Here is a 26,876-nt window from a genome sequence, read left to right as displayed (position 1 = left end):
ATTTTTTGGCCAGAGAACCATTTTCTGGAAAATGAAACGAGGTTGCTCTCATTGCTGAATGGAAAGATTTGTGTCCCACTCCAAGCACTCTGCTAGAGAGATGGTCTGTTTCATTTTCCGTGGCTGCTTGGAGTAATGACTGACCTACTGTAGGTACTGGAGACACTGGAGAAGAATCTGAGACTGCATTATCTGCCTCAGTCTGTGAAGACTTTAAATTGCTCACCTTCAGAATGCTGTCATTTAAGCAGGGAAATGGGAAGCTTATTCACATACAGCAACATTTAGAAGGCCAAAGAACTGTGTCTTGTATGGTTGTGACTGTTCTGGCCTCAGGCCAGTACATCTTTAAGGCTTGTACTTAGTTTTAAGCATGTTGGGGTCTGCATAACTCACATGCTTCATACACAAGCCGAAGTGCTGTAGAAGGTTTGAACCAGGTGCCAGTCTCTTAGGAGGAGTGCTGGCAGATTCCAGAGAGGAAGAACCATTATGTTAAAATTACACTCAGGAGAAGATATAGGAGCAGTTCTGTGTGGGTGTTTGCTTCCAGCTTACAGGTTAGGAAGGGTCTCATTCAAGGCTGGGCTCAGCATAGGTCTTCATCCCAGCTCAGCCTATGGCAATGCAGTCAGCTGGAATAGCAGCCCAATGTCTTATAAACCCAACCTCAACTCAGGCAACTGTCTGCCTCTGCAGAAGGGTACAGGAAAAGCTGATGCCCTACTTTGAATTTCAGAGACAGATTTGTACATGAATACATGAATGTAAGAGACAAATTTTAAGGAGTTAGTCTGCAGCTGTTACATGCTTATGTTTGCATTACCAAAGTGCTTGTGGGAACACTGAATATTTCTGTTTGGATATAAGTTGTATTTGCGTATCTGTTTTGTTTAGTTGTTGGCAGATTTAAAAAGATAATCAAACCAGTGAGCTCTGAACACACAGCGCGAGTTTGGACCCACATTTGTTATGAGCTCCTAAGAAAAAGTCTAATAACTCCCTCGAGTTATTCATGTCAGAGAGAATACTTGCAGCTCCGTGTCCCCTCAGCTGTCTGTGCATACATTCGACAGTGATACTTGTGTGTTTGGTGGTAAAACACCCCTCACCCATTTTTAGCTCGTGGCAGAAGAAGGGGAGGCTTTTTGGTGCTTCTTTTAATGCGACTGTGTGGCCGAAGTGGGGATTTACGATTTCAGGAGAGACAGTAGCAAGCACTCTTGGATTTTTCTTTTTTCTTACTTTTTTTTTTTAATTGTTTTCCTTTGAAATTCCAGAGTTAGTGTTTTGTCTGCTTTCTCCCTGACCCTCTTCGGAGGCAGGCGTGTGTTTTTTCACCAGAAAAACTGGAAACAAAGAATCGTTGTCTTTAAGCTGTAGCAGGCAGGAAACCCAACTCACAAGGGATCACCCTGAGCCAGCGCTGTCCCAGAGTAGACTCCAGTTCTCTGAATTCAACCTGACAGCTTGTCTGGAGCACTTTCTAAGTAACCATTATCCTTCCTTTTCTCCCAGCAAAAGAGCTATTATTTTTTTGCCTAGGGTGCACTGCAAGCACTGTTTTTGCACATGTGTGGGGGGGTTGCATGTTTGCTGGGGTGCAGTCCGTCCCATGGAAAGCTCTTGGAGGCACTAAGGCTGTTTCCTAATGCAAGAGTAAATGTATCTCCTGGTCCGAGTTAAATGCTGTAAATGGATGAATGCTGTAGAAATGCTTAATGCAAAGTTTGTGCATGTCTGCCTTCTCCCTTCTCTTCCCTTCCTTTCCCTTCCCTTCCCTTCCCTTCCCCTTCTTCTTTTTCTCCTATGTGTGTACTGCTGTGTCGAGCTTTTTTCTCTGTGAACACACATTTCTTCTTCTTTACTTCTCCATTTGTGTTTGTGCATTTTCAATACATGTATGCTTCAACCATTCCCTTCCCCCCCATCAGATTAGCTCTGCGCCTGTGCAGTGCTGTTTGCTAATGATGCACATTAGTCTGTGTGTTTTGGATGAAGACGTGTGTAGACATGCAAAGGGCATTCACTACCATGCAATGGAGTGTCTGCATTACTGCTCTACAGCGTGCCTGTCTGCACGTGGCTCTTCACATCTGCAGCCCCACATGGCTCTGTAGTGTGTGTGTGTGTGACTGAGTGTTGGCTGAAAAGTGTCTGCTTTTCAGCGCTGGCTCAGGGAGGGATTCTTAGGACACAACCTTCATCATGGGCTGCACACTGGGACTTGTGCTGCCGTTATTAAAAAAGAAAGCAACAACAACAGAAAAATTCTCACTGCTTCCTCCTTTTCTTTGTAACTTGTCTTTGTAAGCATTGTGCGGGGTAACTCAGACATGAATCAGGAAGTTGCACTGCTGCACAGCTCAGGGATGTTTTTCTAGCCACTCTCGCACAACTGGGGGCTGTCGCCTATATGACTCAAAGCAAACAGGGAACGACTCCACAGTTTGGAGGCCAGAGCCCTCCAGAGTGGGGGAGCAGAGCTGCAGGCTCCAGAGCAGGAGCTCCTTTGGTCACCCTTTGGAAATCCTGAACCCTCATTTTGTGCATGCATTCTGCCAAGCTCCAGGTCCTGGCTGACACTGGGAAGAAGCAGGTTAATAGCAATGTAGAGTTGTTTGATAATAAAAGATGTGTTTCTCTGGTTTTTGCATTGTGAAATAACCAAGTAGGCTGGTAATGGGACTGTACAGGAGTTGTTTTGGATTTCTTTTGCACTCAGCTTGTTGCCTCCCCTTACTGGAGAGACCTGGAATTACTAAATTCCACAATGGATCCCTATGCTAGTGAATGTGTAGCAGAAGGAGCAGAGTATTGTGCTCTTGAAGTAGAAAGAAATGAGTTTTGTGCTCAAAGGCACTGGGGTGTCTTACATAATCATGAGAACAGTCATAGTAATGTTGGCTGTGAGTGACACGGTGTGACATATGGCATACATGCTAACTAATTATTTTAATTAGCAGAAATAGCAAATTGAAAGCAATTCAGTGCAATTCATACTGTGGGTGAGGTTCCAAGGTCTCCCTCATAGCTCATGCCTGAGTGTGTGCTACAGGGCTAAACACTGCAGGTAGGCAACCACTGATTTGCACACACTGATTTAATAGGCCTCAGGATTCCTCACACTCTGGCTCTGCTTTCCACTTCAGCTCCACCATCTCTGCCACACAGTGCTAAGCCTCCTGCAGATGGAGCCTTACAGCTTCGTCCTGAGAAAATCTTTGTCTAAGAAAATCTCATGCTGCTGACATTGTAAGGTTTTGTAGCACTCATACTTTGAGCCAGAGTGGGCCTGGGAAGACCCTTGCCGCCTCTACAACCCTTACTTTTGCTGCCACAATTTGTAACAGTCTGTCTAATGTTCCTAGGAGGAGCTGGAGGTATTTTTGGCTTCTTTGCCCCTCTAGAAACCCACAGTCTAGGTTTCTTCTCTCCAACTGGCTTTAAACACAACTCCACCTCTTCAATGTGATCTCCAGGAGGTTAAATGATGGGAGTGTGAGGGTTGGGCGCTCAGCAGCTTGGCAGGACTCGCTTACAAGTTTGGTTTGCAGCAGTTGTGGTTTTGTTCCCATGCTCCTACATTGGGATTTTTCTGAAACACTAAAACAGTGCCAGTCCCAGCCACCACACACCACCTCACCTGGGGAGGAAAAGCAGTGCTGTCTTATGTTCTCCTTTCTCTCTCTCTATTAACTAGTTGCCACAAAATAGACCCCAAGTGGCCACTTAGATTAATCACGAGTCTGGATCCCCAAGGACACCTGGGTCTGCTTTCCCCATTTAGAGATGCTAATTTAAATTCCAGCCACTAAGCCAGGCTCTTTCTTCTTAGTGAAGCATAAGGACTCATTGCAGGGAACAGAATGTATTCTGTATGGAGAATCCCATGGATCCCATAGACCTCTTCAGATTTGCAGTTTACTTTACTGAAATTTGTAAGACCAAATTCTGTCTGGAAATACATTGCCCTTGTTTGAGGTTTTGCTCTTTAATATGTCATATCTTATGCAGCAGTTCCCTAACTGCTTCATTTGAGCTTAAAGGTCAGCTCAGCCTCTGAGACTGTCTTATGGTGTGGAAGTCTGCTTGGGGATTTTAAGCCTTGTTTCTTAGGGAAGAGAGCCTGTGGGTGTCTGCCCATCCCTTCTAGCCCAGAGCTATGTATGAGCCTATTATTCCATTTAGGCTAAATATCATCCAGAGGTCTGTGAAGGTGGGTTGGTGTGCAGCGCCTTGTCTTCCCTACTGCAATACCATGCCTCCTACAGATACACTGCACAATGTGCAGCTACTCTCCTCCTCTTTGTCCCACAGGCTCACTCAGGGGATGTCTGGGACACACTCCTCATCTTCTTCCCCAGGCCAAGTCCCTCCTTTGTTGCACCAGATAGTCTGGCTAGAAGAAGCTGCAGAGATAAGGATAGTTTAGCTCATCACTTGAACTTTGCATGACAGCCTGCCTAATGGCCAGGCTTGACCTCCCTAATTTTGACATGTGCTAAACCTTTTCCCAGCAGACTGTTTCACCACTGCATCACTTCTCATTGACAACTAATTCCAGTGAATGAATCAATAGACTTTGAAAGGGGACTTACGCAGTTGAGGGTGAGAACTTCCAAATGGTGTGGAGGGTGGTGAGGAGAGATCTGGGGTGAGAAGTAAACAAATGGAGTTAGGAAAGGACCAATGCTGTGTGGTATGTTTCATACAGTGATTTCTGGGAAAGAAACTTTGGTAACGGGCAGCTGAAGCCAAGGAAAGTGCGTTTATGCATGCAAATAAATAACATGGTATTTAACCTCCTTCCCAGGCACACTGTGAGTGTGAATGTTTGCAAAGCTGTGAGATCCTTAGTTGAAAGGTGCTGTGAAAGTGCAAAGCATTATTAATATCCTTTACCTTGCTCATAATAGAGTATGCATTCATTCTAGGGAATTTCTGGACATAAACCAGACAGCTGCAGAATGACATTTCTTGAAAGCATCTATGATTTATTTTGTGCTCTTTAATTCCATTTCGTATTGAACACACATTTGTCATAGGACTGTTGCTCTACTGGGTCTTTCGAGTCTAAAACAGACAGAGGGACCTGATCCCTTGCTGGGATAAATTGCCCCTGAGCTTCACTGCACCTATTTGCTGATTTTCACCAGAAAAGAACCTCAGTCCAAATCTGTTAATTGAATTTCCATAGCTCGGCAAGTTTTGGTGTAAAATCCAAGTGGTTTTAATGACAGATAAGGCTCTGCCTGTAACTAACTGTCTGGCTGGAGTTCTGTAGAAGCTCTTCAAGCCACTGGGCGTCAGGTCCTGGGAACGATATTATTTTTGCAGAAACTCAAGTCTCTGGATAGGTTCCCTGGCTCTGCCTTTTCCATTTTGCTTTAAACACATTCAGCTTTAGAGTCTGGGCCTGGAAGCAGGGAGGGCTGATGTGGTTCTTTCACGTTGCACCGATTTTTGAGAAAACAAAACAAAAATAGCTTAGAGGATTTGGATTTTTATTTTATTTTTCTTTTTTTTTAAGTGAGAAAAAGAGTTGGAAAGCTGCAAGAGCTGAGTGAATGCATTGTTTCAATAGCAGTGCCTGTATTGCTATTACATTTAACCCTCCTCACTTTTAGGAAGTCACAGTCACAACTCAGTTCTAGCCTAACATCCCAACTGTTGCTTCCTCTGCCTACACACGACTGAACGATCCAATCTGTATGTGGGAAACTGAGGCAAAGGGACTCATCCAAGGGACACTAAATCTGGTTTAACCTCAGCTCAGTCAAATGCATGCCACCCTTCCAAGCCAACATGTAAGGACTAAAATGTACGTGCAGGGAAACCCATTCAGGAGGATTTGAGTGATAATTTAGACAGGCTTATCCAAATTTACCCAGAGGACCAAGCCTTGATCCTTTGCAGCATAAGCAGCCATAACAACATGTACCTGGTCTGCATGTCTGATTGTGATACCGTCACTTAACATCAGAAAATCCTCAGGAGATGCATTCCATTTTCTTTCCATGACACTCTGAGCAAAGCAGCCTCCTCCGCAGTGACAGAATTTCTCCATCTGGAGGATGAGGAGGAGGAGGAAGAGGATCATCCATCCAGATGATGGCCTATTTGTTTACTGGAAACACGCTGATGTGAGTGAATTGACCAACCCACCCATGGCCCCTTCAGGAACATTTCTGACCCAAAAGAATCAGAGAAAATTGGGAATTTACATTCCGTTACTTTTCAGAAAGGACAGTTTTCCCAACTTATAAATTATTTCTTCGTTGAAAAATTGCTATCTTTCTTTTTGACAGGCTTGCCGTGTAAGTGATGTTTCCATTATAGTTACATAATAGCAAAGCTTTTTGATTGAGCAAACCAAAAAGTACATTAGCATCTCAATCTGGAAATTTCTGAGGTTTTGCCTTTCTCAACTCAGAACTGCTGTGTTTCTTTTAGAATATTTCCCAAAACATTTCTCTAATAGCTCTAGTTGTAATACTTATGAAGAACATCCCAGGGGAGAAATGAAAGTCAGACACTGGCTGCAAAGAGGACATGGGAAAAGCCAGTGGTTGCTTCAGACCTCATCTCTGCTCTCCTGATTTCAGCCACTGATAGAGCAACAGCCTGAGCTCTGGGCACACTCAGGGTCTGCGTGATGGCTTTCCAGCAAGGAAAATCATACCAATAGCAGCTTAATTACAACAGTGACAGCTGCCAAGGGCTGAACTGGGGATGAAGGTCCCTGGCAGTGCCCGGCTGGAAGCCAGTTTCCAGCCCTGGGAGCAGGCAGAGGGCTGGGGCAGCACGGCTGGGGTGCTGCCTCCCTCTTGCAGAGATGTCCTGTCTCTCTTTGTACCAGGCTGAAACCGTAGCAGTTTGTTTTTCAGTCTGATCTATTTGTAGTAGGGTTTGCGGTTTCTAGTAAAAAGAGGGGGGAAAAAAGCAAATAAAGAAAATGAAAAGAAAAACAGGCACATTAAATGAGTTCTCTTCCCCCTACTTCCCTCTCTTCCCTCCTCCTGTTTCTCTCCCTCACTCCCCCTCCTCTCTCCCGTCCCCTCTCTGTTTTCCTTTTCATGCCAATAACTAGAAGGCTGTAATTTCAAAGCTGCAGCAGCTTTCCCAGCGCCCTGAGGAATGTGTGAGTGCCTGTGCTGTGCCTGCAGGGAGCTGTGCAGCGTGGCATGGCGGGACATGGGGCAGTGCCAGCTGTGTGCTCAGAGGGACGTTCTGAATTTCACCCAAGTGTGGGCCATTTATCTTTTTCCTTCTGAAAATAGTTCCTTTGTTGTGTGTGTTGAGTCCATGGCCTCCCCGGGTTCTCAAGCTGCCATTTGATGACAAAATGAGACTGTGGGAAAGGTGGACATGGTTGGTTAGTGTTATGAGCATCAGAATGGTGGAGAACTTGGGAACAGCAAGACAAGAGCCAGAATTCTGATACGACAAGAAAATTCCGGTGTCATTCTTTCAGGGAGTGATACAGAGAGCTTGGGCAGGATCTCAGAGGTTCTTAGTACTTTGCAGAACATGATCAAGCATGCAGCCAGGGCTGCTTCTGCATGAGCTGCAGCTCACACCATTGCTTTTTTTTCTTACTGATTTTGTGATATCCCTGAGTTCACAACACTCCTGGGTCATGGGCTGACATCTCACTGGAAATATCAGTTCCCTGTTCCTAAAGACTACATCCAGGTTAACATAACCAGCTGATGCCAAGCCACACATTTCCCTGCTCCCTCTGCTCGGGCATATCCTCATACAGCAGTGCAAGATGGACTCATCTGACTCTCAGTGAGATCAGAGAAGCAGAACCCAGCTGTCAGATCACACTTCTTTGCTTTGCAGCTTTGTCAACTGCGTGCATTCTAAACGTGAAGAGCACTCTTGGAGTTGCAGTTATCTGTTAAGGGAAGCGATACGAAGAGGAGGAACAGATGTTAATGTCAAATTAATTCATAGAAATTGCCGTGATATTTTCAACAGAACATCTGATTTGGTATAACCAACCAATTTTGCCTTAAAAGGTTATTTAAAAAGGAGGTTGGTTTTCCAAAAATTACTGAAAAAAGAAGTTCTTACATAAAAAATGTCAAAATTAATACATTTAAAATAATTCAGTTCTTTTCCTCAAAACATGGGTGTGAATGAGAATGGAAGTTATAATAAAAGACAGAAAATGAATGGGGTATCTACATGGTGTTTTCCTTTCCTAGTCTGCGCATTTTTATCTTAGAGTGACGTTTATAATTTCCAGTGAAACCTCATATTTTTTATAGGCTCAGGAAATGTTTCCCATCTCAGTCACTACTATTTCCATTGTATCTTGCTCTTGCCTTGTTCCCTGTTCATTCTTTCCTCTCTGTTCTAGTAAATAATGCCAGATCTTCCCCTGGTTTTACAGGCCCTCCTGTTGCAGGGACACAAAATGTGAACAAGACAACAGAACAGCAACGGCCCCAACCAGGTAATCACTGACTGTGCCACCGCTGCATTTGCTATGTAACTGCATTTTGTACTGGGCTGGGAAAATAAACGTGCCAAGCAGCAACAACCACAGACACAGGACAAGCTTGCAAAGCCCTACAGGGAAGTCTTAGAACAGTGAGTCAGCTGTGACCCAGCATTGACAGCAACCGTCCCAAACTGTTTCTGTTTTACTGCACTGTTCTTCCCCATTCAAAAGAAACATCCTTGTTTCATCCGAGTCACGTGCAGTGCCTAGCAATTGCATCTTCTTTGAAGCACCATGATATGTAATGCAGTTAGAAGCATGCAGCTGTTCCTGCTGCAGCAGTGCAGTGTCTGCTCACTGCCTCCTCACCTCTGCTACAGCGATGTCCAATGGAAGCACCTCTGAACAGAATCAACAGGGCTTCCCAGGAGTCAAAGGAAACCAAATAAGAAAAGCAAACCCGGCTGGACAGCAAGCAGTAGTGTTTCCTGCTTGTTTCCCAAGAGGCCTTTGAAAAGCTAAATACCACCTTCTCTGCTTTGCACAGCTGCTTTCTATCCTTTTTCTTTTTTGGGGGGGGGTTGGTTCTTTTGGCATCAGTTCAATCCACGAGCAAATGCTGTAGATCGAAATCACCAAAACCAGAGAGAAGCAAAGGAGAAGTGTAGACATTAGGGCTGAGGAGGCCCCACAAAAAGGGAAGGAATTCATTCCTAATAAATGCATTGTGGAGTTTTCAAGAAACACTCAGCCTCATTGGAGCCAGTGATAAAACTCCTGTTACTCTCATTTGTCTAACATTCTTGTTTGCCTCAGTAAGGGAGAGCTGGGTGAACATTTCATTGATCTCAGAGGGAAGTAAGCTGGTCTGTGAGCAAGTGAATTTGAAAATCTTATCTTCTGACCAGTTATTTCTATTAGAAGAAATGTACTTGCTTCTGATCTGTTTCTTCTTTACTCCCCCACACTTGTTTTTCTCATGCAGCTGAGTGTTGTAGTTGACATATAAGTGCAGGTTATGGCCAAAAGATGATGAACTTTGAAAGCTGGCAGGACTGAACCAAGTCAGAACCATGGTGCCATTTTGGATTCCATGAGTAACTGGTGATTGATTGCTTAAAAAGAATTAATGTCAGGTCTGTCCCACGGCCTAGGAGAAAAGGCAGCACGAGTGAAGAAAATCAAAATGTGAACTGGTTTCCAGAATGAAAAGTAATGAATTGTTGTTTCTTTTAGATGAAACTTTCATTCAGATAGCGTTTGTTATTGGTTTTTTATAGATCCATATCAAATCCTGGGGCCCACCAGTAGTCGTCTTGCCAATCCTGGTGAGTTCCTCTTTGAATTCTGCACCTCTGCTGTCATTTCCTTGTGATGTTCTGCTGCTGTGTGTACTGGATGAGTAGGTGTTGTCAGCTTATGGAGTGGGCTATGAGGACCACGAATTATAGCAGTTGATGTCTCACAAGTACTGGATGTTCCTGAAGTTGGACTGAATTACTGGGGAGTGATGACTATAAGAACTTTGGATTGGTACTATTTGTTTACTGAAGGGATGTCTGAAGGAAATAAAAAGGGAAACATCCTCATAAGGTTCTTTACCTTTACTGTTAGTGTAGCTACACATAATAAAAGTGAGAGTCATCTCATCCGAGAGAGAAATAATCTCAATTAACTCTGAAGAAGTCTTTCTGTAACTGAAGAGAAAACTGTAGGTATCCAGAACATTACCCATGGTAAAGAGTAAGCAATTAAAAGTTGCAATAAGCTATGTCAACCATTCAGTGAAAAGTTTTGCAGAACAGTACGCTCAGAAAGAGACCTGTTTATGAATAGCTGCAAGACTTTAAGGCCAAAGGCGACCATTATGAAATTTAGTCTGACCTCAAACTCATAAACAGAACAAAGGGTTGACTAATTTGTTTGCTGGGAATCGTTTATCCATTCCTACATAAGACTTTCTAAGGCTTGAAAGAGCAGTTCCCAGTAAAGATCGAGATAGTCCTTCTGTTTCCTGCCTTTGTCTTTGCTTTTAAGCAGGAAACACAATGTCATTTCCCTTCCTCTTTGGCTTGCTTCTTGCAGGGAGTGGGCAGATACAACTGTGGCAGTTCCTCCTCGAGTTGCTGTCGGACAGTTCCAATGCCAGCTGTATCACATGGGAGGGGACCAATGGGGAATTCAAGATGACAGACCCAGATGAAGTGGCACGGCGCTGGGGAGAACGCAAAAGCAAACCCAACATGAATTATGACAAGCTGAGCCGAGCCCTTCGATACTACTATGATAAGAACATTATGACCAAAGTGCATGGCAAAAGATATGCCTACAAATTTGACTTTCATGGCATTGCCCAGGCCCTCCAGCCTCATCCCACTGAATCGTCGATGTACAAGTATCCATCAGATCTCTCCTACATGCCTTCTTACCATGCCCACCAGCAGAAGGTGAACTTTGTACCCCCACACCCTTCTTCTATGCCTGTCACATCATCCAGTTTCTTTGGAGCAGCCTCACCTTATTGGACCTCCCCTGCTGGAAGCATTTATCCAAACCCCAACGTTCCTCGCCATCCCAACGCCCACGTATCACCACACTTGGGCAGCTATTACTAGATGCTTCTATCTTCAAGTGGCCTTAATCAGTCTTGTTGGACCTTTTTTGTTTGTTTGTTTGTTTTAAATCTGGGATTTTGTTTTGTTTCGTTTTTCTGGGGACCCTTGACGGATAATTGTGGCCTTTCTGGGACAGGAGTAAAACTGGATATTGGCTATTCCTGGATCGAACCTTCTACTTGTGTAATTCTGCCTCTTGTGTCTTGAACTGAGAGATGGATGCTTCTTTGGGCCAGTACTCTGCATTTTTCTTTGGTTTTTAATGCTTAAATCCTCTGTAGGAGTTGACTATGAAGATTGTTCATCGTTACCTGGAATGACTATTAGCTTTTTGATGAGAGAAGTTTTTAAGAACTCAAAGCTGGTTGACAAGACATGGATCCAACTGTGGGTCTTAGGAAAACACGACTACAGGTTGTTTTTTTCTCACTTTGGAGAGGCAATTTGACTACAAAGTCAGGAGGACCTTGGGCTACAGGGGACTACAACTGGAATCTTATCTTTAAGGCAGATGAGGATTTTCACCCAACTGGAAATAAAAAAAAGTATATATATTCATATATATATATATATATATGTTCATGCATATTTTAAGAAGTAAAGGGCATTGAAGGAAATTTCTAGGCTGTACAACTACCGTAGACTGTGTATTAACTCCAGAAACGTCAGAAACCAGAACAAAAAAGTAACTTAATGTCATGTGCATACATTCTCTGAAGGCAAAGGTGAAGTAAGGTAAATGACAGCAGGTCCTCGAGCTCTGCCAGAGCCTGGGGTCGCCAACCGCTTCCGATTCGCGAACGCTGTGCGTTTGTCAGACCGCCATCCAAAGGGTCAACAAATCAGAAGGCAAATTACTGTATAAATTATGCAGAGTTATTTTTTTTTTTCCCTATATCTCACAGTTTTTAAGAGAAAGATGAACTAAAACGAGTTGACCTCGGTCACAAATGCAGGTTTTTTGTTTGTTTGGTTTTTGTTTTGTTTTTTTTTTACTGTCAGCTCAGTTGTTTGTGGGTTGTTTTTGTTTGTCGTTTTTTAATGTAATTTGTACATCTTTCCAATCTGTACATTTGGGCTGTAGCTTTGTACTTTTTTGCTAAAGAAAAAAATAAATAAGACGTGAGTAATGTATCAGCTGGAGACAGCTCGGGTCCTGCAATGGAATTCATCATGGCCCCCAAACTAGCCAAAAACCTCCCAGATTTCCCGAGTCTGTCTAGAGTAGATGTTTTTCTTTCATTAGCTTGTCGTAGTTGTTTGCAAATTAACTCCATTTAGCTAACATCTTCCTCTTGAAGCTGATTGAAAACATTCGTTGCCATTTCAAAGCAACCGTGTCACTATTTTGCCATTATTTCTCACCAAAACCTTGAAGTTTGGATACATTTCAACCACTTTCACAGAGCAAATTCTCAGCACATCTTTTGGCACGGCGTTCCGTTTCCATTTGGATTCTCTACCACCTCTAATTTTGCACGTGCTAATTTGATGATCCACAAATGGTGGTTTGGTGCCATAAACAGAAGGGTAAACCACGAGCAGTTCTGTTTTAGAACAGATGTCTATAGGAGGATCAGACCTACATGTACAGCCCATTAGCTAACTTGTATTAATTGGCAAACAATTAACAGGGTCAGCAATATCTCGTCTAGACAAAACCTCCGGGACTCTGTGGGTGCAAGATTTGGTCCATGTGCATCCGATTGCAGGATGAGAGCTTGAATCCAGAACATTATAGTCTGCTCATAACTTTAACCAGAAGCACTGATGCCATTATTTAACAAAAAGGAGAATGAAGATGGAGCCGATCCATTCAGGTCTGAGTGCTTTTGGGATGTTTATAAGCAACGTTACCGCAATAACCGCAAACTTTAATGATGAAGAAATTACCCGTGGAAACGGGGCTTTTGCTACTATATATATGCAATGTACTTTTTGGATATTAAAATATATATAATTTTGCAAGTAATCTTGGTGTTTTTTTAATAAAAAATATGTATGAAGTGTTACGATGGATTAGTTGTATGAAGAGGATGATGTAAAAAATGTGGCAAAATAAATGGTGGTTTTCCTCTTGAAGGCATCATCTTGTCCCACGCTCTCTCCCTCCTTTCTCACAGCTGCTGGTAGAGCATGAATATGCATCTAAATTACATCCAGCTAAAAGGAAAACAAGAGATGTCCATAGTAGCAGCAATCACCATCCTCATCTCTATAAAATAACATTGGCCTCTTATTCCAGAAAAACAGTGTATCTGCATCCAGGATTCATTGGAGCTAATTTAGTTAAGTTTTTAACATCATCTCCTGCTCTTCACTCCTCAGGGTACCCAGCCAGTCATGGCAGAATGCACATGTCAACACTGTGTGCACCACCAGCCTGCTGGGCTGCTCATGGTTCTCACCTGTCCCCAAGCCCAGGGAAATCCAGTGCTCCGAAGCATTCCTGAGGTGTTGCAGGAGGCTGCAAAAACAAGCGCTGCCAAGGAATCATCTGACTGTGCATAAAGGTCAGGCAAAGGCACTTCCTGTATTTTTTCAGACACACGGTGGTCCTCAGAGATAGCTTGATCTTTCTGCAGATTTGATAAAGCCTTGGAAATGCATAACTGCACAAGCACACCATTTCCTTCCTCCACACACAACCTTTTGTTGCTAAGTTTCTGGTACAATGGCTTTCACCAGCTTGATTAGCAGCAGCTCTGAAAAAGAGCCGTGTTAAGCGGTGTGTTCGGCCACCACGGGGCTGTTCCTTTGTGTATTGAGCCATAGTTGCTCAATTTAGTCATGAGAGTGAATGTTTTGTTGCTTATCTCTATTGTTTTTTCACTTCAACTCAACCCACATTTATCTGTAGGAAGAATCAACACACCTGCCCAGCTGAAAGCTGAAAGCTGAAAGCAATGGGAAAAATGAAGACAGAGATTGCACCAAAAAACACCTGGAGACAGAATCTGGAGTTTATCAGAGTATAACAATGTCTTTGACAGCAGCGTTTGGCCAGCAGCATCCTTAGAAAGAAGGAAAAGGCTTTTGGAAACAACCATTGCAGCAGCATCTTTCCGGCTGCCCAACTTGCAGCACCTTGAAGGAGCTCAGCTTGAGATGGAAGGCGACCTGCGGTGCCCACAGCTCAGGTCCTTTTGGTCTCTTTTCATCCCTCTCTTCAGAGCTGTGGCTGATACCAACCTTTGCTGGTATTTGCTCATATTTAGCATCAGGCAGAGTTTGCTGCCCACTGCAGGCTGCGTTCTCATTTAAAATAAAGAAATAAAAGGAGATCTTACAAAGAGATCTTGGAGCACAAAGGCAGTCAGGACAGCAGAAACTCTGCATGCAACTTCAAAACCCAGACCCAGGCAGGAAGCATTGCTCCCAGGGAACTCAGGGGTCATCTGGCTGTTATTTTCTGCTCACCTGGATGTTCACCCAGTACTTGTTTCCTGTTCAAAGGAACCCAGGAAGGGAGAGCAAAAGGGAATTCTTGCTGCAGCCCAGGGCTGACCTGCCTGGCCGCTGTTTGTACTTAGCAAGGAACAGCCCCCAGGTTCCCCCCCAATCTCTGCTCTCATAGCAGGGAATGAGGTTTCCCGACGCCCTTGCGAAGCGGCTAAATACGTCCCGCTCTCAGAGCTCGTGCCAAAATAAGTCACAACGTGCGCAGCGCAAAGGACGAACGCTTCCAATCAGTTCTTGCTCCGCGCTTTTAAGAGCTGATCCCGGCAGCCGGCATCAGTCGCGGGGCAGTGGCGCCCCCCAGCGGCCGCGATGCAGAATGCAGCAGCCGTCCCGTATTGGGAGTTGCGGTGCGTCAAGCAGAGCGCGAGGGCTTCAGTGCTTTCTAGCAGCACGCGGGTGGAGATGCAATGAGATTTTCCCCTTTCCAACCTCCCTTTGCTCACCCGGCTCCCTGGAGCGGGGAGGGTTTCTGTCTTGCTCTCGCAGCCGTTTGTGCAAGTCGTAAGCTTTGCCAGGCAGATGCTTCTACCGCAGGAATGTCCGCTTGGCCTCAGGAAACGCATTGTGTGCTCTCACAGCTGTGCGGAGAGCGCTTTGGCTTCCTCGCTGCGATTGCAGGGCTGTATTTGACTCGTGGTCCGTGTCAGTGCTGTCACAGCGGCTCCACAGCATCAAGCCGTAGGCACAGATTCACCGAAGGGTTGGGAACTCACCCCGTTTCCCCCATCTCCGTGCTGGCAGGCACTGCTCATGGGCTGTGGTTTCCCTCTGCTTGTGGGGAGCAAGAACCACACCAACACTGCGACGGTTCCAGGCAGGGCTGAATCAAAGGGGGCAAAGAACGAGAGAGGGAAATAAAAGCTCTTCCCAGCGGAATTCACATGTGTGTAACCACATCGGCTTGCTGCCTGCGGAGAGGAAGGAGGCTGCGACACCTCAGCCACCCTCATTTGTGCTGGGGCTGTGCATGCTGCTGACTTGTTTATAGGGGAGTAGCTGGGTTTACAAGGCAGTGCACACACAGGGGTTACACTGTGGGTTGGTTTAGCCGCACTGTGCCGCATCACCGCAGTGAGCATCAGTCTGTGTATCCAAACGGTTTGGCAAGCTTTGCTTTATTGTTGTTGTTTAGGAGTTTCTTCTCACCCGTTCCTACCAAAGGGTGTGTGCAGACAGCTCATGAGCACATGTCGCTTTACTGAAAGCAGATACTTTAATTCATGGCCCTTTCTCCGGCAGCCAGCAGGATGCCTTATTCATTTGCCAGCAGGAGGGTGAATCTATTTCAAAATGATTGAAATATTATGCACAGCTTGAACGAATGTTTAAAATAAATACAGTAGAAGGAACATGTTGTTTGCGAAACAAGAAGATAAATTAAGTTTAGTGCAGACACATTATTCCCAAGCTTTGCTGCTTGGCTAATGCTTTCACAGCTAAACCCTCCCGGCCTTCACGTTCACTGGAACAGGTTGCCCGAGGAGGCTGTGGATGCCCCATCCCTGCAGGCATTCAAGGCCAGGCTGGATGTGGTTCTGGGCAGCCTGGGCTGCTGGTTGGCGACCCTGCATACAGCAGGGGGTGGAACTGGATGAGCACTGTGGGCCTTTGCAACCCAGGCTGATTCATCCAGCAGTATGTGCTTCTTCCCCTGAGGATGGGGATCTGAGAGATGGCTTTGCTCTGTACCAGTGAGGTTGGTGGCCTCTGCATTGTATTCTGCAGTTGTTTCTGCCACTGTTTGGACGGACTGCAGGCTGGATGGAGGGAGAAGAGAACCACGAGGGTTTAGAAAAGAGTGCTATGGAGATGTGACAATGAAGTGCTGTCACAGGCAAAGAAACCCTCCTTTGTTTCCAGTATCAGGGCAGTGGTTCCCTCCAGAACCACTTCTGCTCAGCAAGATTACATTTATTTTCATCCTCTTAACTGAACTTTCTTTTAATGGAAGTAGAGGTGACAGCCCCCAAAATAGATTTCCTATGGAGTCGGTCCTGAGCAGCACTGCACGCAGGGCGTCTCCCGATAACCTTTTTTCCCTACCCTGGGCCTTTATCTCTCAAGTGACACACAGCCCTCTCTGGACATGAAGAGGAAATCCCCCACTGCTGCCAGGCTCTGTGCTCCCTGGGTGGCAGCCAGAGGGAGGACGGCTCCTTTCCCGGGTCCCCATTTTGGTTGCCTATGATCCCTGTCCATGTGAGCTTGGCTCAGCCATGGCCCTGCCAACCTGGGGTCTGACCCACTTCATGCTGTGCCCAGTTCCCCTCTGTCATGCTAAAATGAAAGAATGTTCTGTTCAAGCTGTGGTAGCACTTAAATACTTTGTAGACATCTGTAGCAGAAATGCTGAGTCCTGGCCTGAAGCAGTGATGGAGCACCTGGTGGGAAGGCAGGGCCAGCCCAGGGCAGCTCAGGTGCATGCAGTGTACTGAGTGATGGAAGGGCTGGAGCCAGGATGCACCCCTTGAACCCCTTCCCAACCCTCATTTAAGGGCAGGCAGTAGAACTGAGAGTGTTTCTTGTTGGAGATCCCTGTGTATCTGAGGCCTTCCAAGAATGAGCAGCTTCTTTATTTCTGTGCCCACAGCTGCTGCATTGAGCATATCCTCCCTTGCTGCAGCCCAGGGCTTTGCTACTATCCTGTCATTGCTGCAGTATCCATTGCGTTGCAGAGCTTCATGGTGCTTTTGCTGCACCTTCAAAGAAAGGTGTGGTTGGTGTTTGTGTTGTGGCTCGCTCTCTGCCAGGTGTGCTGCAGTCTGTGTGTTCTTCACCTCCCCATCATGTGTGTTCTTCACTTCCCCACCATGCCTGCTTTCCCAATGGCCCATTGCTTTCTGAGGTTTCTCAGTATTACAGCAGCTCTGTGGACAGAGGGGTATCTGCAGGTGAGGTCATTAAGATCAAGCCGCAAAATTCCTCTTCTCTCATGGCAGGTGTCTCTGCTTGTATTTGTTTTCACTTTCCATTTGGTGTTTTCCCTCAAGGAATCAAAGGCTTTCACAGAAGAGAACTGTTTATGATGTTGGCGGTGCAGGAGGATGGCGTGGGCTCTGTCCTTACAACCCCCTCCTAAGCACGTACCATCCCTTATTTCTATAAATACATCAGCTCAAAATAAGAAGGAATTGTTTCAAAAGGTTCAAAAGTGCTCAAGGGGTCTGGAGCCAAATAGTCTGCTTCCTCAGAGGGCTTTGGCAATGAGGGACGTGTGTTTATGGTGAGGTTTTGGCTTCTAAGTCCCTTTGGTCCATGTGGAGAAGTTTGGCCTTCTGTCTGTCCTTCTCTGACAGCTTTGCTCCTTAAGAATGACTTAAAGTTTCTCTTTTCAGGCTTTGTAAAGCTGCTGCTCCTCTGGGAGCTGAAGTGAATGGAAGGCTCCAAATTAGCAGCATCATCAAACGTCCCACAGATATAAAAATAGAAATCCTATGCAATACGTAACATCGTTAAGTAGTGTTCTGGTGATCAATGGCATGCTGGTCCTCTCTGATTTGAGGCTGTTGAGAAGATAGGTGCTGTTGTAGAGTTAAAACAAACCTGTTATTTGTTTTGCTAAGTTATGAATCCTCTCACGATTGAATTAATTATGCAGAAAGGTGCAGTCTGATAAAGGTTTGGAGCTACATCTTTGTGTCACTGGCTTCGCTGGCTTCTGCCAAGACAAAGCCAGGGTTGTCAAAGCCTTTCTTCTCTTTGGCTTTGGCTTCTTTCTCATTGTAGAGGCAGAAGGCACAGTGGGGCATCTCCACTGCCACTGTCTTGCTGAAGTTCTGGAAGTCTACTCTGTATTTCCCTTCTTTGGTCTTGGACACAATGGGAGCAAAGCGATAACCCCAGAGCACCTCTTCTGGGATGTAAGATGTCCTCACTTGACAGGTAGCGCTGGTGGCTTCAACAGTGCCGTCTAAAAACACAACCAGCTCAAAATCCTGCTGCAGAATTGTTTCTGCTGCCATGTGGAAGAAAGGGCTGTTCTTGTCTATGATATGGTAGATAGTCAATGGGGAAATGAAGAAGAGATTTTCATTGCCAGCGTCAACGATAAATTCGATGTTGACCTGGTCCAGAATGATCGTCTCTCCTTCTGGGGTGATGGTGGTCTTCAGGAGTTTGCCATAGATGTGACTCCCAATGAGAAGACTCTTCCTGAGGTTTGCCACCCTGATGAGGAGGCAGAGCTTCCCACCACGTTTGCTGATGACTGCGTTCCTGCTGAAGGTGATGGTCTTGGCTCTGTTTTTGGACCTTGATATCTTGGCCAAGATGGCACCACACATGAAAGAATTGATGATTACCCCCAAGATAGACTGGAAGATGAGCAGGAAAATGGCAGTGACACATTGTTCTGTGACACACCTGAAGCCGTAGCCGATAGTGACCTGTGTCTCCAAGGAAAACAGGAAAGCTGAAGTCAGACCGTTGATATTCTCAACACAGGGGGTGTGATTGATGGAGGGGTTGAATTCTGGAAGGTCTTTGTGTATGTAGGCCACAACGTACCAGAGGAGACCAAACAGAAACCAGCTGCCTAAGAACGCTGAAATGAAGATGGTCATTTTGTACCTCCACCTCAAATCCAGGATGGTTGTCCATATATCGATCAAAAAGACAAACCTTGACTGTTCCACATTGCCAAACTCTATGTTGCACCTTCCATCTTTAGAAACAAGCCTTGCTTTTCTCCGGCTTCGTTCTGTGACGTGGCTGGCAAAGCGTTTCCGGAGGTAGTTGAACATTCCCTCTGCTGCTGGTGCTCTGGAGAAGAAGAAATAATAAACATTATGGGTAACGTGGGTCTCATTTGTACCTGCAGGCAAGGAGTAAAGGCTGCCAAGGTCTCCAGGCTCCTGCTAAGGAAAAAGTTGTCCCATTTGCATATTTTCCCTCTGCTACTGGAGAACAATTCCAGTAAGTATATGAGGAAACGAGCAGATTCTTGCCTAAGGAGCATTCCAGCAAAAGAAAAAGGAGCATTTTGGCTTGCTTAGTAAACTTGTGAAGCTAAGAATCACTCAGCTGCTCATATTGTTCCCTACTCCTTGTCACTGTGCCGTGCTGCTCTTTGGTAAAGGCTTTCTTCCATTCACACTGGAGCAGAAGCTGCCTTGTGTTTTAGCTAGCTGAAACAGATCTTCCCATTAGACACAGTAGTCACAGGGGCGACAAATTACCTTTTGATACAGCAATCAGTAGCAAAGGGAAAAGATTCTTGATAAGCATGAATTGCATTTTGCAAAGCCAGAAGTAAAGTACAGGTTTGTTGCCTTGTGTCAGTCTGTGCTCCCACTGAAACCTCTGCTCAGAGAAGTGAGGATGAAGAGATGAAGGTCACCGTGCCGCAGCTTTTCCCTGTGTTTAACTTTGGCTGCTGAACTCATTGGTTGTGAATGCAGCCAACAAAGTTAAAGTTTAAGCGAGAACCTGAGGAAAGGAGTGGGGTCACCCTCCAAACAATCCTCAAGTCTGCTTTTTCTTGACACCCTTTTAATGTGTTCATGTTAATGCATAGTTTGAGCAAAAGGAAAACATTGCTGCACCATGCACCGTTCCCAGCAGTTCTGCAGTATTTAACCTTTAATTTCCCTGTGTGTGGATTCAGCTGTTGTTGGTATCCATTGTGCTGTGTTTTTCCTGCACTGTGAGTGCTGTCAGTGCTGGAGCTGAGCAGACTGACTCCATTCAACTGCCTGCACACCCTGAGCTGCACATATGCGCCTTTGGAGCAGTGAGCTCCAGCAGAGCTGCTCAGAACCCCCTGGGAAGGTTTGAAGGGGAGAAGTGGAAGAGGTTCTCTGATCTGGCTGGTTTTTCCTGCTGGGGTTGTCATAGATGTTACCACGATTTTGGTTCGACCTGATTCAGGCTCCACTAGGAATCTTTGGATTAATCCAGACATACAAATCAGCAGATAATTATCACAGAGATGATGAGAGGAAGCCAATCAATGCAGTCTGGGCTGCAACCTTGGAAACATTCCCAAGTTTGCTGTTCCTTTCTTTCCTCTTTAAGTCTTCCCTCCTGTCTTCAGGCTGCTTTACAAGCCCTGTTTAAGCTACCCCAGGTAGATCAAACTCTGAAGAATTACACCCTTCTTGAGCCAGGGTGGCAAAGCAATCCTACCCTCAGCAAATCTTCCTTGTTCCAAATTACAGCTGGAATGTGTTGATTCTCTTTAGCAAGAGAAGCATTCCCTCCTGTACCAACACAGAGGAGGTTATAGAAAGCAAGTTATGTAATACAGCCCTTAGTCCTTTCCATTTAAATCACTGAAGGTAACTGACCCGGCTGTGCTGTAGCTAATATTTAGCAGGATGTTTCCTGTCAGCCCAAACAAACACAGCGTTGCAGGCTGTACTGCGTGAGAAACGCCTTTAGGAGGAGCTGGCAGAGCTCTGCTGTCCCCAGCGGTGCTTTGCTCATCACAGGGGAGATGCACTGCTTGTGCTGAGTGATGGGATGGTGAGCAGCAGAGCCTCCTTGGGCACTGATGGCATGTTGATGTTGGCTGCAGAGATGTGCAGCTTCCACTGGGCTGTTCCACTCTCATATTTCATAGATCACTGCAGTTCAATTCCTGACCTTTCCTAACTAACCTGCATCACTCCCCATACCCAGAATAGCTTATAAACGCCCCAAGAGTTAGATCTTTAGAGATGCACTTCTGCAAGTAGGTAAGAGCAGTGCTTAGAGATTCCATGTGCTACGTACCGGCTGGGGCTCCTCTGCTCACCTGGGATGTAACTGAGTGGTCCTCTTTGCTCCTACTCGCTCTCAGATGGTTTGCTGTGAGCACTTCTGAATGTGGGGTAATGCCCAGGAGCATTAATGGTTCTCTGGGTAAGTCCTGTGTGCGGAGCACATTAATCCATGGAAATGGCTTTAATCTCAGTCACGTGCAGTGCTGGGGAGCAGCGGGTGTAGGAAGGGGAAGGTGGTTGAGGTTTGATGGGGGTCAGACAAGAACAACATCTTTTAACACGCTTAACTGTCGTTTTGATACCTGTGGCTTCAAATGTATTTCTTCTCCCACAGCAAAGGAGGTACAAACAAAGCTGGCAGAGCCTCATTGGTACGGGGGGGAAAGCAAAAATACAAGGCAGCCCTCTGAACTCGCAGCTCTTGGTAGAAATGCATCTTTGTTAGGGATTCAGATGAAGTTCTAAGGAGCTTAGGTAGAAGAAAGGGGGATACAGAGTTAAAGGATTATTTCTTTTTCAGTCCCTTTCAGCTCTTTTTAAAAATCAGATCTCTTTCAGTCCCTTCTGTTCTTTCTTTTTGTTGAACTTCCTCTGAACGAAGTATGTGAAGTATCCCTTATGAAATCCTTTCCTATTAGAAAAGCAATCGACAGCGTTTAGTCTTCTTGTGTGTTATCTGCCGGCTGCTTTTCACTGAGACCTTTGCAGAATGCAGCTCATTTGCTTTTCAGTCGGTGCCAGAGCAGGGATCTCCCAAACCTGTTGTCATATCAGAACTGTAACAGGATCAAGGACTGCCAAACAGAGCTGACCTTGTATTGAATCAATTCGAAGTACAGCAGGAGCGTAACCTTGCCTGAGTCCACTTAGGTGCCTCGTTTGTCTCCTGTCATCAGAGGAGGACCCGTCGCTTCTATTTAAACTGGGTGAATCAGGATTATTCCAGCTACCCTTGGCATATAGCACAAGGCTGTGCCAAACCCTCCCTTGATTCTCCCACATCCTGAACATGTATATCAACTGAGATGCATGAGGTGTGCAGGTTCTGTGGAGCTATTGGTCATGTAAGAGACTGAGGCACTCCAGGAAGACTGCTGGACTGGGGTCCTCAAGGGTTGCAAGTAAAGATTTACAGCAGTAAAGCCATTACTGTCATCATTCATTAGCCATTAATATTATGATAGTTAGCACTGCATATAGAATTAATCCTTTAGTTCATTGACTGAGGGAGAGAGCCTGAAGTGCTCAGCTTAGGTGAGAGCTGGGAAGGCAGTGCAGCACAAACCCCATCTAGAAAGGTCATCATGGGGAGAACAGGCAGAGTCATGTGAGCCACTTCTGTACGTTCTCATTTTGTTATTCTTCGCTGAATTATTAAAGGCATTGAATCATTAACTCGCAGTTTGTTTCTACAGATTGGCAATGTCAAGACTCAGTCATCAGGACGGTGCACTGGAAAAGCTTTGTGCAAAAGCCCCGAGGGCTGAGTGGCAGCTGAGAGCCATTACCCAAGGCCGAGACCACCTGGGAACGCCATGATGGTTCTGACCCCATTTGGACATCTGATCTGGAGGTATCTCAACACTCACCATTCCAAACTGTTGGTGTATTTAAATACACAGTGGCTCCGTGCCACCCCAAACAGAGTTCAACACTGGGGGTGATTCTTCTACTGTGCTTTTATAATGAAGGCTGAGTGCTGCTTATCAGTGCTGCAATTAAATGTTTGTAACTCGTGTGCTGCTCACTGCAGTACCACTGTTCTGCTGCAGTTCTTCACCTGCATTCAGCACTGGGATAAGCCCTGGGACCTGGTTGTCCTGGGCAGCATTTTGGTCACACTTCCATGCAGAATTCAGAGCAATGTCCTGCTGCAGTCCTTACCCAGGATATTTGATTCAAGAAGTGTAAGGAACTGATTTAATACTCGTAACACATCATTGCTACCTGCTGATCTGCCACACTCCTTTTTTTTTGCTGCTCGCTGTGCCTGCAAGTCTGTCACATAGCAGCTGCAAGCTGGATTGGCACTTGCTGGCTGATGCTGCGTGTTGAATCAGTTGAGGTTCACCAGTAAAAGTATCAGACATCAGTAGTTCGGGAGATTTCCTTTCATCATTCAATGCTCTGATCACAAATGCTGGCAGCACTGCAGACTTTGACTGACAGATTTTGTTCTACCTCTGGTTCCTGATATCTGATTTCTCCTATGCTCAGCCAAGCTGTCTAGGAACATCTTGTCCCATTACAGTCTTATCTCAATAGTTTCTATCCCTCATCTCTGCTTGGCTGCTGCATCACAAGGTGGGTGACAGCAGTTGTTCCAGTGCCCTTTGAAGGTGTGTATGACAGCCTACAGCTCCTGCCCCAGCATTTAAAGTGAGTTTGTGGTCACATGTTCTGGACTGGGGAAAAAAATCTGGCTTTTCAGCTGGTTTTCAGGTGAAGGTAGAGGTATGAAGGATGTTCTATGCTCCTTCATACAAGGTTTGCTGAAGCGAGTGTCATCCATCTGAATTAGAGAGCCAGGGTCCACCTGTGCCTGGGAGATTGATTAGGGTGTTCCTTACAAATAAATGCCACAGAAGTGAAGCATTTCAGGAGCAAATCTTGAGAATCAAATCTCATTGGCAGCTGTTTGCCTCGTCTCCTGCAGAAAGCAAATAGCTTTCACTTACAGGACAAACCCGATTATTCCCTGGAATACTGCAGCTCAGGACTGCCCCTTTTAAGGGTCCTTTCTGGGGCACACAAGGCACCTTTTGGAAGTATTGGGGACCACCAGCTGCAAATCTAAGGGCGTAAGCAGCCTCCTGTCCCTGGGTGTGCACTGTTTCACCTGCTGAGCTCTTCCTGTTCCAATCCTTCAGTTACTTTTGGGCTCCTAATTATTTATATAAGTGTAATTGACTTGCAAGACATTCCTGGCTTTCAGTGTACGCAGAGTGAATTATTGACCCATCACAAGGGTCACCGATGTGAAGAGACACGCGAACAAACTGAGTACAAAATAGCTGCTTTGCATTCTTAATAGCAAATGTACACCATTAATAACTTTGCCTGACGCACTCAGAGCCTGCACAATTTTAGTTTAACATGCATATGGCTGAGTTCATCCTCGGAGTAATTTGAAACTCATTGGGCATGGATTTCATCTCCTTATGCTGCTTTAAAACCCTCTCCCATGTTGAGATGTGAAATGCTAATTCCGGAGTTTATGGCTGACTTGAGATGCTACGTTTGAAAAATCAAATCCAATTAAATCAACTTATTACCAAGGCCAGATAATGGAATTCAGCACATCTTTGTTACTTCACAACGAGGACTAAACCTAACGAGAAGGTTGCCTTATCTCTTGATATTACTAAATGCTCTCACACAAGGTAGCTGCTCAGATCGCAGCAGCTCTGTGTTGTGAAGGTCTCTTGTTTAATCCTGTTTTCCTCATTGGGACAGAAAGTCCCAGGGCTTCAAACAGGCGTTGTTTTGTTGTTTGTTATCTTTGTGATTACTCTGTGTGCACACTTCTCTTGACAGCACAGGCTGCATCTGAGGGAGTTTATTAAGGTATGAACCAACTTAAATTACCTTGCATTTATTGTGGGATGCTGCTGCAGAGGAGGCACATTTGCATATCAAAACTCTGTGATGTGAAACCAAGAAACAAATAAAATCATCTTATCTCTGTGAGCTCTGTGTACGGAAGGTGCAAGCTTATCAGCCACCCACAGCCTCTCTGTGGCCTGTTACCTGTTGTGTAGCAAAGATTTAAGATATTCAGGCTGAGCTAACAAGGCTCTGAATCTTAGCTATAAAGCTCCTGCTCTGGTATGCAGGCTGATGCACAGCAGACTAGAAATGGAGCCTTGGGCTATATCATGCTAGTACATCTTTTGAGCTGTGTTGGTGAAGGAAGAGACACCTAGCTCCGCTGTAGCAATTTTGCATTGTCTCATGGTTATATGTAAAGGAAGGTAAAACCACATTCCTGTGCCAAACTGCCCCCCTTCCCAATGTAGTCCAGACACTTACAGATGCTCCTTAGTGTTTAGGTGAGCTGCTGAGTACAGAACTAATGCAGAAGCCATTGGTAGCCTTCAGGTATAGGATGCTTAGAACTGCATGGCTGAAAAAGAGCTTTCCACTGTCACACCCCAGAATATCACTGCTTACCTATCAGCTCCTGGGGGGCCCACGGAGCTGCCACCAAGAAAAGAAAAGTTTCCCGACATGAAATCGAGCTATTCAGTCACTACTGTACCTATGTATGATCCTTATTAACAACAGCTGAGAACCAGCACTTACATCTTACTGGCTGTTTTTTGTCAGAATTGAAGGAAATGGTGGTACATACACATTACTGCTCCAAACAAGCGCAGTGAAGTCAAAGTCTAGCAGTAAAATCCATTAGTTATTTCTTGCTCCCAGTCTGTGTGCACAGGTTTGGCCTTGTAGTAACTGGGAGGCAATGACAGATTGCCCAGTGCTAACACAGGGTTAGAACAGCAGTCATGGCAGTTTACCAGCTTGGTGCAATCCTGCTTCACTTCATCCCACTGCAGTTCATTGCATTGCTGCACCTCAATATCCTTCCAGCCCTGTGTCACTGCTACCTTACAAGAAAATAATATGGCAGGGAGCCTCTTACCTTGGATGTTAAGCAGCAAAGGTGACTGCAGCAGGGAGGTGGGAGGGAAAGCTTCCTGTACCCCTACAGCATGTAATTCCCAACAGCTTCTCCACCAAAGGGAGCATGGCCAGGGCCCTCCTTGGCTTTTATGTGTGCCTGAGTCAGCTCAGACTGGTTGCCAGCTCATCTATATGCAGTGGGTCATTAACATAATGGCTCAGTTTATATACCCTATGTGAAAGGCAGAGGAGTGACTGCTTGATTAAAAAATAAGGCACAGGTGTTGAGCTGTTGAGGGTTTCCTCAATTCCTTCCCTAGGGTTTCCTTCCTAGATCTGAGCTGAAAGCCCAATTCCATCCTAAACCTCTGCAAAGGGACTGCAGAATTCATTTAATTCACTGCTGTCATCTTGGAGTCTGAAGAAGTGAACATCTCTTGTATTTCTCAATCCTTTAGCAGTGTCTCTGCATCTCACTGATAAGGGATTGTGTGATTTAAGCCTGAAATTAATTTACCTATATGCACATAATTAAGTTAATACTTCTGGTTTGCTCAAAGGAGGAAGGCATTTCTTCTCACTCTAAGAGAAGTATCTCAGGATGCCTTGCCTTCCAGAGATGCTCATCCATCTCCATTTACAGAGAGAGGACTTGAGAGGCTGAAGCAGTTTATATCCTTATCTTTTTGATGCCTACTGTAAACAGATGAGTTCTAAAATCCCCAGATGGGAGGTTGATCTGTGTTTCCAGTCACTGACCATAGGCAGGTGGAGGCCATCGTGAGGGCAGGATCTTCTTTGTCTCTAAGAGTCTTGAAAGAAATGGGGGATACAATTTGTACATCAAAACCTTATTTAATGTTTGGGCAAAATAAGATCTGTTCACACAGTTGAAACCAACATGAGATCAGCGATTCAGTATCAGAACTGCTTGCCCTGCCATGATTCAAGGAATCAAGCTCAGGTTTTAGCCATTCCCTTGTTTCAATAGCTCAGTCATTGACGATC

General features: G+C 45.3%; 2 protein-coding genes across 5 annotated transcripts in view; one reads left to right on the top strand and one right to left on the bottom strand.

The window, feature by feature from the left end:
• Positions 1–13,155, top strand: part of FLI1 (Fli-1 proto-oncogene, ETS transcription factor) — a 74,689-nt gene extending 61,534 nt beyond the window's left edge. For all 3 annotated transcript variants that reach the window (XM_072354840.1, XM_072354843.1, XM_072354841.1), the window contains 3 exons: positions 8,408–8,470; positions 9,739–9,786; positions 10,544–13,155. In XM_072354840.1, coding sequence (XP_072210941.1) covers positions 8,408–8,470; positions 9,739–9,786; positions 10,544–11,073 — 641 coding nt within the window. In that variant the 3' untranslated portion in view covers positions 11,074–13,155. The remainder of the gene's footprint in view (positions 1–8,407; positions 8,471–9,738; positions 9,787–10,543) is intronic.
• A 5,006-nt stretch (positions 13,156–18,161) lies between these two features.
• KCNJ1 (potassium inwardly rectifying channel subfamily J member 1) lies at positions 18,162–26,044 on the bottom strand. Of its 2 annotated transcripts, none has more exons than XM_072354995.1 (2): positions 25,888–26,044; positions 18,162–19,296 (listed from the first exon to the last, which is right to left on the bottom strand). In XM_072354995.1, the coding sequence occupies exon 2, from the start codon at positions 19,275–19,277 to the stop codon at positions 18,162–18,164; it is 1,116 nt and encodes a 371-aa protein (XP_072211096.1). In that variant the 5' UTR covers positions 19,278–19,296; positions 25,888–26,044. The 2 variants fall into 2 exon arrangements, 1 of the variants encoding a protein (XP_072211096.1); XR_011905715.1 differs by lacking the exon at positions 18,162–19,296 and adding an exon at positions 24,795–24,882.
• Between the last annotated feature and the right edge of the window lie 832 nt (positions 26,045–26,876).

This window comes from Excalfactoria chinensis, chromosome 21 (assembly GCF_039878825.1).
Source record: "Excalfactoria chinensis isolate bCotChi1 chromosome 21, bCotChi1.hap2, whole genome shotgun sequence".
Classification (NCBI taxonomy): Eukaryota; Metazoa; Chordata; class Aves; order Galliformes; family Phasianidae; genus Excalfactoria; species Excalfactoria chinensis.
This window is presented reverse-complemented; position numbering and strand designations above follow the sequence as displayed.